The sequence below is a fragment of the Mesocricetus auratus genome, unplaced genomic scaffold (assembly GCF_017639785.1).
Source record: "Mesocricetus auratus isolate SY011 unplaced genomic scaffold, BCM_Maur_2.0 Super-Scaffold_6730, whole genome shotgun sequence".
NCBI classification, from domain to species: Eukaryota; Metazoa; Chordata; class Mammalia; order Rodentia; family Cricetidae; genus Mesocricetus; species Mesocricetus auratus.
In genome coordinates this window covers 117603087-117617269 of record NW_024429184.1, presented here as the reverse complement: position 1 = coordinate 117617269, position 14183 = coordinate 117603087, and the positions used below count along the sequence as shown (strand labels likewise).

Sequence of the window (14183 nt, the reverse complement as noted above, 5' to 3'; positions counted from 1 at the left end):
CAGAGACTACTCAACACTTTGAAAATATGACAACAATGCATTCCTTGTAGCAAACTCTGAAAGCAGTAGACATGAATTTGTCAATTACTTTATTCAAAATCAGATTCTTTAGTCAATGTAAGGTGTAATAAAATGAGATTTCTTCTCATGGAACTGATTTCCATTTTTCTTAAGTACAAGAACCATCTCTTTTGTTCTTTGTACTAGCCAGAGTTTAGCCACTGGAGAATGACCATTTTCCAAAGGAAATCTTGTTTTTTTCTTCTGAGGAGTCAGATTTGGTCATAATTATCATAAAAACAAATGTCTCTAAACTGGGGTCTGAAAATAGTTCCTACTTAAGAAGTGGCCATTCTTTCAAAGAAGCACCACAGGCTTTAATATACTGTAATTTGTGCATTGTCTTCCTAGTAGTGAGACACTATTATGAGGTGGGGAATGGCACACGGAGAGTTTGCTTGGATGGGAAGCCAAAGTTGCATGGTTACTAAGAACATGCATAAGAACGTAAGTGTAAACACGACTGATGTGAGGTTGGCAATCTCTACATCCTAGTGTTGACATGGGAGTCACAAGCACCTAACAAACGATTGAATTAGTGTCTTGAAATTGCTGCCTAAATGAAATTCACTTAATCTTAAAACAATGTCAAAATAATTGAATTGAGTATTACAACTTGAAGGAGCCTGCACCTGCTGTGCAATATACTACCATCCCTGTCATTATTTCATGACTCTTAAGGGCATGTTAAAACTTAGCTAGTAATTATCGCTCAATCAAGAAAGGAATCACTTCTTGTGGCTTCACATTGAAGGAAAAGTTGCACTACGGATTCACATTAAACATTAAAACGTATTAAAGAGATGTAATATGAAACACTGAGTATACACAGAGACAATAATCCAAAGAAACAAACCAAAGATGTGAATTAAAGAAAAATTGTACTCATAAACGTATACTTACACATTTAGCCACTGGATGTCGCTGTCGTCCACAAAAATATGTCACTTTTTAAAACAAAGACATACTTCACTGTTTCAGGAAGGTTAGTAAGTAGCTACATTCAGAGATCTCAGCGTTTCGATAAAAAAAATGAGACTAGGAAATCGACCAGAAGATATTAGAACGCGTGTGCATTCCAGATGGCATATTCATGGAGTTTTAAGACAAGGGAATGGTTCTGTTGTGATGTCCAGATGCCTGAGCCGTGGAGTTTGGCGTATGCTGCTGTGGTTTCTTCTCCTCTCAGCCTGGGACGGCGGGAACAGCCAGCTCCACTACTCCGTCCCCGAGGAGGCCAAACACGGCACCTTCGTGGGCCGCATCGCGCAGGACCTGGGGCTGGAGCTGGCGGAGCTGGTGCCCCGCCTGTTCAGGGTGGCGTCCAGGGACCGCGGGGACCTTCTGGAGGTAAATCTGCAGAATGGCATTTTGTTTGTGAACTCTCGGATCGACCGGGAGGCGCTGTGCGGGCGGAGCGCGGAGTGCAGCATCCACCTGGAGGTGATCGTGGACCGGCCGCTGCAGGTTTTCCACGTGGAGGTGGATGTGAGGGACATTAACGACAACCCGCCCGTGTTCTCCGCAGCAGAACAAAAGATCTTGGTACCTGAATCTAGGCTGCCTGATTCTCATTTTCCTCTAGAAGGCGCTTCTGATGCAGATGTTGGCGAGAATGCGATGCTTTCTTACAAACTCAGTGCAAACGATTTTTTTGTACTTGATATTGTAAACAAAAAAGGCAAAGGCGAGTTCCCAGTGCTTGTTCTTCGAAAACTGATAGATCGGGAAGAAAATCCTCAGCTAAAGTTGTTACTGACAGCAACGGATGGAGGCAAACCCGAGTTTACCGGATCGGTTTCTTTGTTGATCCAGGTGTTGGATGCTAATGATAATGCTCCCGTGTTTGACAGATCTGTTTATGAAGTTAGGATGTCTGAGAATCAAGAGAATCAAACGTTAGTGATGTGGCTGAACGCTACTGACGCAGATGAAGGAGTAAACAAGGAAGTGGGGTACTCATTTAGTTCTTTGACCCCGCCTAGCATAAGAAAGAAATTTTTAATAAATGAACACACTGGAGAGATAAAAGTAAGTGGCGCTATTGACTTTGAGGATAAGAACAATTATGAAATTCATGTGGATGCTACAGATAAAGGACAGCCACCCATGGTTGCTCACTGCACAATACTCGTGGAAATCCTGGATGAAAATGATAACGCGCCAGAAATAGTCCTTACTCCTATGTCTCTTCCAGTGAAAGAAGACGCTCTTTTGGGCACCGTCATCGCCCTGATCAGCGTCTCCGACCTGGACTCAGGCGTCAACGGGCAGGTGACCTGCTCCCTGAGCCCTCACGTCCCCTTCAAGCTGGTGTCCACCTTCAAGAACTACTATTCGCTGGTGCTGGACGGCGCCCTGGACCGAGAGACCACAGCTGACTATAAGGTGGTGGTGACCGCCCGGGACGCGGGCTCGCCCTCGCTGTGGGCCACCGCCAGCGTGTCCGTGCAGGTGGCTGACGTGAACGACAACGCGCCCGCGTTCGCGCAGCCCGAGTACACGGTGTTCGTGAAGGAGAACAACCCGCCTGGCGCGCACATCTTCACGGTGTCGGCCACGGACGCGGACGCGCAGGAGAACGCGCTGGTGTCCTACTCTCTGGTGGAGCGGAGGGTGGGCGAGCGCCTGCTGTCGAGCTTCGTGTCTGTGCACGCGGAGAGCGGCAAGGTGTTCGCGCTGCAGCCTCTGGACCACGAGGAGCTGGAGCTGCTGCAGTTCCAGGTGAGCGCGCGCGATGCTGGTGTGCCTGCCCTGGGCAGCAATGTGACTCTGCAGGTGTTCGTGCTGGACGAGAACGACAACGCGCCCGCACTGCTGGGGCCTCAGGCAATTGGACCTGCTGGTGAAATCAGCCAACTTGTGTCGCGGTCAGTGGGTGCTGGACATGTGGTGTCAAAAGTGCGCGCGGTGGATGCAGACTCAGGTTACAACGCTTGGCTGTCTTACGAGCTGCAGCCCGCTGTGGGCCCACGCAGTCCGTTTCGCGTGGGCCTGTACACGGGTGAGATCAGCACCACACGCGCCCTGGATGAAGCTGATACGCCGCGCCAGCGCCTATTGGTGTTGGTCAAGGATCATGGCGAACCCGCGTTGACCTCCACTGCCACTGTTCTGGTATCTCTGGTGGAGAGCAGCCAGGTGCCAAAAGCTTCTTCCCAGGGGTTGTCCAACTCCTCAAATAGGGAGGCATCGCTAGTGGATGTCAACGTGTACCTGATCATCGCCATCTGCGCGGTGTCCAGCCTACTGGTGCTCATGCTGCTGCTGTACGCCGCGCTGCGCTGCTCCACAATGCCTATGCAAGGTGGGTGCGGGCTCGGGAAGCCCGTGCTGGTGTGCTCCAGCGCGGTGGGGACCTGGTCATACTCGCAGCAGAGGCGGCAGAGGGTGTGCTGTGGAGAGGGTCCGCCAAAGACAGACCTCATGGCCTTCAGCCCCAGTCTTGCACCCTGCCCTGTGGCCGATGTGGGAGTGGAAAATCATTCTGCTGGAGAAGATGTTTCTGGGAAGGTGAGCTATTACTTTTTAGTTTTCCTATTTTGTTTGAGGAAATAGATTTTCTCTCTTATTCTGTGACAGATACATGCCCCAGACTATATTTTCTTTGTCAAATTACCACTGTGTGAAAGTATTTCTAGTAATGTTTTCAATACTTATTCCAGAAATTTATTTTATGATATCAATCCTCTCTTTGGAATGTGTAATTCTAATACAGCTATTATGAACACATAAGCTTTCCTCCGTAGTAGTTTTTCTTTTCATATGCTCTCATGTATACATGTTGGTAAGCTCAGTGATTTCATTTTAAAGTTAATTTTTTTTCAGTTTTTCAAGACAGGATTTCTTTTTGAAATTCTGGCTGCCCTGAAACTCATTTTGTAGACCAGGGTGGCCTTGAACTTAGAGATCCTCCTGCCTCTGCCTCCCAAGTGCTGGGATTAAAGATGTGTGCCATCACAACTTGCTCCAGTGAAATTTTGATTTTATTCAATTGCATTTCGAAAATACTACACTGATTCATATCTTTCCCCCTTTTAGTGAGAATGTTTAGCCTTTTATTTTGTTCTTCTTGTATGTCACAGAACTGTATTTCATATTCAGCAAATATAATATCTATAATATGCTCTTTCTTGTCTGTATCAACAGCAAGCTAGGGTACCAGTTCAGTGGTAACATTTTCTTTTCTTTTCCTTTCTTTCTTCCTTTCTTTCTTCTTTCTTTCTTTCTTTCTTTCTTTCTTTCTTTCTTTCTTTCTTTCTTTCTTTCTTTTTTCCAGACGGCGTTTCTCTGTGGCTTTGGAGGCTGTCCTTGAACTAGCTCTTGCAGACCAGGCTGGCCTTGAATTCACAGAGATCCGCCTGCCTCTGCCCCCTGAGTGCTGGGATTAAAGGCATGTGCCACCACTGCCTGGCTGGTAACATTTTCTTATTTGATGATCTTTTTGTTTCTGTAGTGTTGACCCTTGTTCTGGTATATATTATTCACTTTAATTTTAGGATTAGGATGTTTGTTGTAATTGACATTATTTTATTCAACAACTCTTCACAATGGTCTCCCATGCAACTGGTGATATTCAGGTATTAACTCATTTGCTTTGAGGAAGGTGTTATGATGGTAGTGGAAAGCCTCTTAAATTATTTAAAAAATTATCTCACTGAGCATGGTGGTACAAAGCACTAATGCAGTACTCAGGAGACAGAAGCTATCCTGATCTGCATAGTGAGTTCCAGGACAGTCAGAGCAAACGGTTTATAAAAACAAAACAAAAGCAAACCAAACCAAACAAAAACTGTCTATCTTGGGGATGGAGAGATGTCTCAGCAGAACTTGATGCCTTTGACAAGGACCCAGGTTTTATTACAATCGCCCATATGATTGCTCACAACTACCTGTAATTGGGGATGTGGTACTCTCTTCAGTCCTCTATATATGGTAGCCATACATATGATGCACCTAATACTTGAAAGCAAAATACTCATATATAAAAATAAAATGAATAAATCTTTAAAAAATGGGAATCACCACCAAAAGTGAATGGATTACTTGTATTGTTCTACTAGTAAATAAAACTCAGGCATTAAAGAGTGGGGTAAAAAGCTGCTGGATCCAGAGATCAACAGAAGAACGATCGGGCGACCCTGCTCTTCACCTTCCTGAGTCAAAAGGGGGGATCTTTCTAAGCCTCTCCCATTTCTTCCAGCCTCTCTCTACCCTCACTTGAGTCTGCCAAAAGTTAATTTTGGCCAGCTGAATTTTAACTCTGCCCTCTGATTCAAGGTTTGACTTTATTGGCAGTCTTGGGAGTATCAGAGTTCAAAGAAACTCTCCTACAACACAAAAGCTTTGTCTTCAGACGAAGTGTCTTCTACATGTCAGGCAAGCATCCTTTTTAAAAAAAGAAATAATGAAGGGTTGTTTTAGCCTAAATTGGTATTAAAATGGGAAAAGAAAATGAAATTATACTCACAATATTTTCTATTACTGTGGTGTATGGTTTAGTTTAATAGCTTCTCTTGTCATCTTAAAAAGAGTGGTGTTAGGGTATATATAGCCAGATATACAGAATAGTTAAGTTACATGGTGCGAAAGCTGTCTTTGGTTGTCAACTTGACCACATCTGGAATTACCTAAACTTCCATCAACTGGATGCACCTGTGAGAGATTTTTCTTAATAAAATCAGTTAAAGTAGGAAGACCCAATTTTAATCTGTACTTTTTTAGGTGAATTTACATACCTTTAATCTAGGATGTACCTTCTGGTGGCAGCCTATATAAAGGACATGGAAGAAGAAAGCTTGCTCTCTTTGCCCATTCTTGCTCTCACTAGCAAGCTCATTCTTTCCCTGGTGTTAGAGCCTACTTCTTCAGGCTTCTAGTGTATACTTATGACCGGCTGAGACATTCAACCTCAGGGACTAAACAACTACTGGATTCTTGGACCTCCCATTGACAGACAAGCATTCTAATAAATGTTCTAATAAATTCTAATAAATGTTCTAATAAATGTTTGATAAGCTCTTTTCCTCCAGAGAGCCAAATGCCCTATCAGTTATGCTTTACTGGATCTAGTGGCTATCTGATAACTCATGTTTCAATTTTCAAATTAATTCCAGCATCACCCAAACAACTAATATTTATCATTTCAATTCTGGTCCTTGGCAATTTCTTGTCCTTTCCCATTTACTATGAGTTTGTTATTCAGTCTGTGCTCACAAATATATTCAAAAAAAGTTGACATCATTAGGCAAGTTTGACAACACAAAAATCAGGACAAAAATGAAATGAAATATTGCTTTCAATTGCCAGATTTCCATGGCTGGTCTCATGCCAAATATTTAGAGATTATTAATGACAAATGCATGTTAAATTAAAATTTTATTGGCCACTATATGAAATACATTTATGAAATATGTGTCTTAGACTTGAACTCATATAAAAACTTCATATTTTCCCTTTATGCTAATATTAATCATAATGTCTCAGTTGTATTTGTCTCCAAATATACTAATTTAAACTAATATAATTCAAGTATTATAATATAAAATTGAAGAGGTATCTCTTAGCCATCATAGTGAAGATATCCTAGTTTGACCTCCAATTTTTCATTTTATTTTATGTTTTTGAGGCAGAGTCTCACAGTAGTCCAGGTTGGCCTAGAATCTTTATGTAGTCTAGGCTGCCCCCAAACTCAGAACAAACTTCTTACCTCAGTCTCTTAGGTGCCAGGATCACAGGCGTGATCTATTCATTATACCTGTCCTGGCTGCCAGCTTTAAAAAGAGAACCTCTCTTTCTCTGTCTGTCTCTGTATCTGTCTCTCTGTCTCTTTGTCTGTGTCTCTCTGTGTCTGTCTCTCTCTGTCTCTGTCTCTTTGTCTCTGTCTCTGTGTCTCTGTCTCTGTCTCTTCTGTGTTTCTCATCACTCTTTCTCTTTCCTTGCCCATACATATGTATGTAAGTATAATAATAGATATCTTTGCTTTTATATTTGACATTTCTAATAGATGTAAACATACTGAGCTATTGTGTGTTTTTCAGGTTGGTGACTTTATTATTATTTTTCATCCATCTTTTTTCATGTTATCAATTTTTAATACTTTTTATTATATATTTAAATTAGAAACAAGCTTGCTTCCCATGTCAGTCCCAGCTCCCTCTCTCTCCCCTCCACGGCCACTTCTCCCACCAGGCCCCCCCAACCCCCACAAAATCACCACTCCATTCCCCAGGGAGGGTAAGGTCCTCTATGGGGGATCTCTAGAGTCTGTCATTTCATTCCGGGGAGAGCCCAGGCCTTCCCCCAAGTGTCCAGATTGAGAGAGCATCCCTCATTGTGGGATGGGTCCCCAAAGTCCATTTGTGTGCCGGGGATAAATACTGATCTGCTATCCAAGCCCCACAGATTGCCTGGGTCTCCTCACTGACACCCACATTCAGGGATGTTATCAATATTTTACAAGACCATTTGTGACTAAACTCAGAACAATATCTAGAGTATACAACCCAAAGAAATACAGCTAACAGTTTATTTAAAATAAACATACAGCTAAGTCTTTCCCTTTTCTGTTAAGAACCTATTAGGATTTCCCTTACGAAACTCAAATTGTGGTTTTTAATTATTTCCCTCTTTCATTTTCTCTTTTCTTTTCCCTCTCTCCTCTCACATCATCTTAATACAACCCCTGAATTCTCAGTCCTTCTTTTGCCTGTTGAACACAGGGATCAGGGACATATTTGAGTTTTTTCCATGACTTAATAATACTGGTGATTCAGATGGTGATTAATTAGTTCCATACAGTCCTGAGGTTGATTAAACCATTTTCTTCTTTAATGCGATATGGATAAACCATCACACCTGGCTTCATAGTATTTAAGATATGTTACTAATACATGTATTTACTGTTATACTATAATTGTCAGATTCATGAAAACCTTGGAACTTCAAGAAATTACCACTTACATTCTTTAATTTTTAAATTAACATTTTAGATTACTGTTTAAAGTAAGGAGCTTTGTAATGACATCTTCACACACCCACCATTATACTTCCTTGCTGCTCAGCCCCCTTCCTGTTATCCTTCTTTATCTGGCTGGTGCCCTCTCTGCCCCTATGTGTTTAGCTTTCTGTTTTCTTGTCACATGTATTTCAGTACCTGCTCTATTCCTCACTCTCTTAAGATCCTCTTTCAGGATTCTCTAACTAGTTTCGCAACCCCCCATGCTCACAAATCTAAAAATTACACTGTATATGTACTTGATTGGTGACATAATTCTTCAATCCAAAGTAGCAATGGACTTTCATTTTTGCATTGGAGTCATTCCAAAAGACCTTGGGTCATTTTAATCAGAAAACTAGAGATTACATTTTCTTCATGATTTTCTTTTTCTAACTCAATAGGCTTAATTTTTTCTTGGTCTTTAAAAAATATTTAACTTTATATGTTGGTGTGAAGGTATCAGATCCCCTGGAACTGGAGTTATGGACAGTTGTGAGCTGGCATGTGGGTACTGGGAATTGAACTCAGGTCCTCTGGAAGAACAGCCAGTTCTTTTAATTGCTGAGCCATCTCTCCAGCCCCATTTTTTCTCGCACCTTTTTTCACCATGTAATATCTGGTTTAGGATTTTTGTCTTCAATCATAAAAACAAATACAGGTAATTGGAACTATATACCTTTGGTATAGACTCATAGTCATTAACTAACTATTTGTGTGCTCAAATGAAAACTGAAGTGCACATAAAGAAAATGAACTTAATTTTCTTGTGTATCCATTTACAATCACTTTTTAGCAGGGTGAATATTTGAGTTTTTTGAATGACTTAATATTACTGACAAGATTCAGATGGTGATTAATTGGTTCCATACAGTCTTGAGGTTGATTAAACTATTTTGTTTTTTAATTCGATACTGATACATTTCAAGTGTTCCATGTAAATTCCAATATATTTTTTGAATCTCAGATTAAAACATGATAATAAAATTGAGTGAATGAGACTTAGAATAACTTTTTATATTCTAAGCTCTTCACATAATTGAAAATAAGTTAAACAGATAAATATAACTAAAACTCCTGACATTATTTTTGGATGAAAATTAACTAATTTTAATTAACAAGTATATTTCACATAGAAGTTGTCAAATATGATGGAAATAACATTAATCCTGAATGGATATAACGACTGAACAAAAGCGTTAAAATGATATAGCCTTACAAATATGCTCTAAATTTTCCACAATCTGTGCTGAGTAAATTCATTAACGTCAAATGGAGTATAAAATAATAAATATCTTATCAGCATTGAATTGAAATCCCATTGTGTTGTGGTGGTAACATAGAAAATCAAAATTATTCTTTGTAGAGTTAAATCAAATAATCAGAATAATTTAGCATTTAAAAAGATTCAGCAAAACGTAATTACAAAGTCTTAGGAAGAGGTTGTATAAGAAGCATTTTACATGTTACATCATTTCTTAAAAACCTCTTAAAAGGTGCATCACCAGTACAAATGTATTTTGTCCATATTCTTTTGCACAACAATATAGTTTGTTCAGTAGTATGTTCTTAGATGTCGATATAGTAGACGAAACTACTCTAGGAATTATAAATCTAAGATAAAGCAACATTTAATTAGCTACCGGCTACTGAAATGTGAACTAGTTAGAAGCCTACAAAGAAAAGCTTAAAAAAGAAGGCATTCTGAAGCCAGGTGAGCGAAAATCTCAGAGCGCAATTGCACTAACACTTTGAGCCACAGGGTGCCGTTGTTCTCCAACAAGAGCGCTAAGGGAGGAAAATCAGATCTTCTGCAGACCGGAAAGAAACTGGTCCTGAGCTGTAAAGACTATGAACAGCAGTACCCACATTGTTGCGATTGTCCTGGAGCAAGAACACTACTACTACTACTAACAACAGCAAAATCTCAAAAAGGATATGTGCTTTGTCGCCATGATATACTTCCAGGGACCCTGGTACCTGCTGCCCTCGCTTGTGCTATTCACAATCTGGGACGGCGGGAACAGCCAGCTCCACTACTCCGTCCCCGAGGAGGCCAAACACGGCACCTTCGTGGGCCGCATCGCGCAGGACCTGGGGCTGGAGCTGGCGGAGCTGGTGCCCCGCCTGTTCAGGGTGGCGTCCAGGGACCGCGGGGACCTTCTGGAGGTAAATCTGCAGAATGGCATTTTGTTTGTGAACTCTCGGATCGACCGGGAGGCGCTGTGCGGGCGGAGCGCGGAGTGCAGCATCCACCTGGAGGTGATCGTGGACCGGCCGCTGCAGGTTTTCCACGTGGAGGTGGATGTGAGGGACATTAACGACAACCCGCCCGTGTTCCCAACTACACAAAAGACTCTCTTTGTTTCAGAAACGAGGCCTCTAGACTCTCGTTTTTCACTAGAGGGCGCTTCAGACGCAGATATCGGAACCAATGCTCTGCTGACTTACAGACTGAGTCCCAGTGAATATTTCTCCCTGGAAGTACCAACCACAGATCAGCAGGTTACGCCACTCGAACTAGTGTTAAAAAAACCTTTAGACAGAGAACAGGCTTCTGAGCTTCACTTAGTGGTGAAAGCAACGGATGGGGGCAAACCCGAGCTCACAGGCACCTTGGAACTACACGTCACAGTGCTGGATGCCAATGACAATGCGCCAGTGTTCGACAGAGCAATCTATCGGGCGAAACTGGTAGAAAATGCAAGAAAGGGTACTCTGGTAGTTAGAATAAATGCCTCAGACTTGGACGAAGGTTCGAACAGTCAAATTCTCTATTCCTTTGCAACGGATGTTTCCCCTAAGACAGAAGCCACTTTTCATCTCGACCCAGTCAGTGGAGAAATTAAAGTCAGTGGAAAAATAGATTTTGAAGAAACTAATTTATGGAAGATTCAAGCAGAAGCAGTTGACAAAGGCAATCCTCCAATGTTCGGTCACTGCACAATATTGATTGAAATCCTGGACACCAATGATAATGCTCCCAAGTTAATAGTAACATCATTATCACTCCCTGTGCGAGAGGATGCCCAACTGGGGACAGTTATTGCCTTAATCAGCGTGACAGACCCTGACTCTACTGTCAACGGGCAGGTGACCTGCTCCCTGAGCCCTCACGTCCCCTTCAAGCTGGTGTCCACCTTCAAGAACTACTATTCGCTGGTGCTGGACGGCGCCCTGGACCGAGAGACCACAGCTGACTATAAGGTGGTGGTGACCGCCCGGGACGCGGGCTCGCCCTCGCTGTGGGCCACCGCCAGCGTGTCCGTGCAGGTGGCTGACGTGAACGACAACGCGCCCGCGTTCGCGCAGCCCGAGTACACGGTGTTCGTGAAGGAGAACAACCCGCCTGGCGCGCACATCTTCACGGTGTCGGCCACGGACGCGGACGCGCAGGAGAACGCGCTGGTGTCCTACTCTCTGGTGGAGCGGAGGGTGGGCGAGCGCCTGCTGTCGAGCTTCGTGTCTGTGCACGCGGAGAGCGGCAAGGTGTTCGCGCTGCAGCCTCTGGACCACGAGGAGCTGGAGCTGCTGCAGTTCCAGGTGAGCGCGCGCGATGCTGGTGTGCCTGCCCTGGGCAGCAATGTGACTCTGCAGGTGTTCGTGCTGGACGAGAACGACAATGCACCCGCGCTGCTGCCCTATGGAGCTATGGGAGCCCGCGGAGCAGTGAGCGAGCCTGTGCCTAGGTCAGTGGATTCAGGGCACGTAGTGGCAAAGGTGCGCGCAGTGGATGCCGACTCTGGGTACAATGCGTGGCTGTCTTATGAGCTGCAGCCTGGAGCTGGTGGTGTGCGCAATCCCTTCCGAATAGGCCTGTACACGGGTGAGATCAGCACCACACGCGCCCTGGATGATGGGGACGTGCCACGCCAGTGCCTGTTGGTGTTGGTGAAGGACCATGGTGAGCCGGCCTTGACTGCCACGGCCACGATGCTGATTTCTCTGGTTGAGAGCAACCAGGCACCAAAGATCTCTTCACGGACGTTGGCGGGCACAGACGCCTCTGAACCGTCTGTAGTGGATGTCAACGTGTATTTGATCATAGCCATCTGTGCGGTGTCCAGCCTGTTAGTGCTCACACTGGTTTTATACACAGCGCTGCGGTGCTCAGCGCTGCCCACTGAGGGTGCATGTGGACCTGGGAAGCCCGTGCTGGTGTGCTCCAGTGCGGTGGGGAGCTGGTCTTACTCTCAGCAAAGGAGGCAGAGGGTGTGCTCTGGAGAAGGTCCGCCCAAGACCGACCTCATGGCCTTCAGTCCCAGTGTTCCTCCTGGTTCGGGTTCTGGAGACAGTGGAGTCCAACAAGAGATCTTTGAGAATGTAAGTACCAAAATCTTGAAATACATTCCATGCCTGGTGATGTCACTGATGCAGTTTGTCAATTTTGGATTCTATCTTCAGCGTTAAATTTATTTCTTTTATCTCTCGATACGGCTCATTTAAAGAATACTGGAAATCTAGTCATCTTCATTGCCTTTCACTCCTGTCACCGCAGATATTACTTAGCAATTATTTCTTTGTGCTCTGTATAATAACAGTAGTGGTGTTAGCGATACTGGTAAAAATGAAATAGAATATCCAATGTGGTCTTTAAATTAAGCAAGCGTGGTAAGAAGTCAAGGACCGTAATGGGGAATACAGAGCATAGGCATGGCTCAAATCTAATTTTCAACCCTGTAGTCATTTATTGTTCTTATTCTAACAGGTGCCCTTTGTTCTTTACTATGTTTATGTATTCAAAATTAGTACAGCATTATTTAATTTTTGATTTTGATTTGAATTCTTGACTTATTATAAACTGAAATCACCTTCATTGATGGAGATGGGCATGCATGAAGTACCTGATCTTCTATGTGATTCAGTAGCACGCTTTGTGAGCTAGCAGCTGAAATGGGTAGAATTCTGTGTTGCCCTTGGAGGGTATCTTACCGCTCTGTCATTAGTCCTGTTATATTTTCTAGGACAATTTCTTCAAAGTCCTCAACTGCTTTGGATAGACAACATTTTAGTTGCTTCCTAACATGATGTTAATTCCGTTTAATCACCTCCCAAAACAAACTCACTGTTGCTTTCTCTCAAAGTTAAACTTTTGAGCTCTTCTGATTACTTGAGAAATTTCTTCCACCATGAATCAGAATTATTTTTCTTCAGTTCTTGGTCCTTGTCATGAAGCCATGTGGACATATTTTAGGATAGGGAAATCCTTGCTTCTTTGTGCTTTGAGTTTGAGAGTCTTGTCATTTATGAAGCCCAACACCATTGCCTGTGCTGTCCAAGGTGCATTATCTTAAAAATGACATTACTTTAAATACTTAATTGTAGCAGGCTTTTTCTTTGGGCTGCTAGTTCACAAAATGACACAGAGCCTTATTATTACTTATGACAGGCTGGCCTCAGCTTAGGCTTGTTTCTAACTAGCTCTTACAACTTACGTTAACCCATCTCTCAGGATCTACGTTTTTGCCTCGTGACCTTTCACCTCTTCCATCTTGCACCTCCTGCTTCCTCTTCAGTCCCCTGTCATCTCTCCCACGCCTAGATTAATGTCTTCTCCACCCCTTCCCAGAAGTCCTGTCTGACTTCTTCCTGCCTAGCTATTAGCCATTCAGCTCTTTATTAAACCATCAGAAGGCACCATGGCAAAGACACATCTTTACAGTATGCAAAAGATTATTCAGCTACACTTCATGCAAAAGAACCATAAAATTTCAGTAAAGGCACTCCTGACAACTGCCTCAGGACAAAATATAAAAATATAGTATATACTCCATATATTTATCATAAACCATAGCTTTGTCTCAACATCATGTTCATATAGATTTTTTAAAAGGGATCCAAATATTGTATCTAAAAACAACAGAATATACATCAAGCAATGTGAAAGACTTTTTTGTTTGGGTTTTAATGGCAAATAATGTACCCCTTAATCCTATTGGAGAAATAAATCATATATGATATTTTTACACACAGAAAGAAAACCATGCTATAGATATGGAAAGGGTAATAGAAATCCAAGAAGGTGATGAATTTTGGAAGAATGATTTTCATGAAAATAAATATTAGGAACATCATACAAAAAGAGATAGCCGTGACTTTTGCCTTATTTCATGTTGCCCAATGCTTA

At 42.9% G+C, this 14183-nt stretch overlaps 1 protein-coding gene across 10 annotated transcripts in view; it reads left to right on the top strand.

Annotated features, from left to right (window-relative positions):
* Positions 1 to 14183, top strand: part of LOC101830682 (protocadherin alpha-C2) — a 208236-nt gene that overhangs the window by 56819 nt on the left and 137234 nt on the right. The window contains exon 1 of one of the 10 annotated variants that reach the window (XM_040741936.1): positions 1024 to 3573. The exons of 7 other annotated variants lie outside the window; for them this stretch is intronic. In XM_040741936.1, the coding sequence (XP_040597870.1) occupies positions 1093 to 3573 (2481 nt within the window). In that variant the 5' untranslated portion in view covers positions 1024 to 1092. Of the gene's footprint in view, positions 1 to 1023; positions 3574 to 9605; positions 12380 to 14183 lie in introns of those variants that run through there. 2 more of the 10 variants (XM_040741938.1, XM_040741942.1) reach the window with 2 other exon arrangements.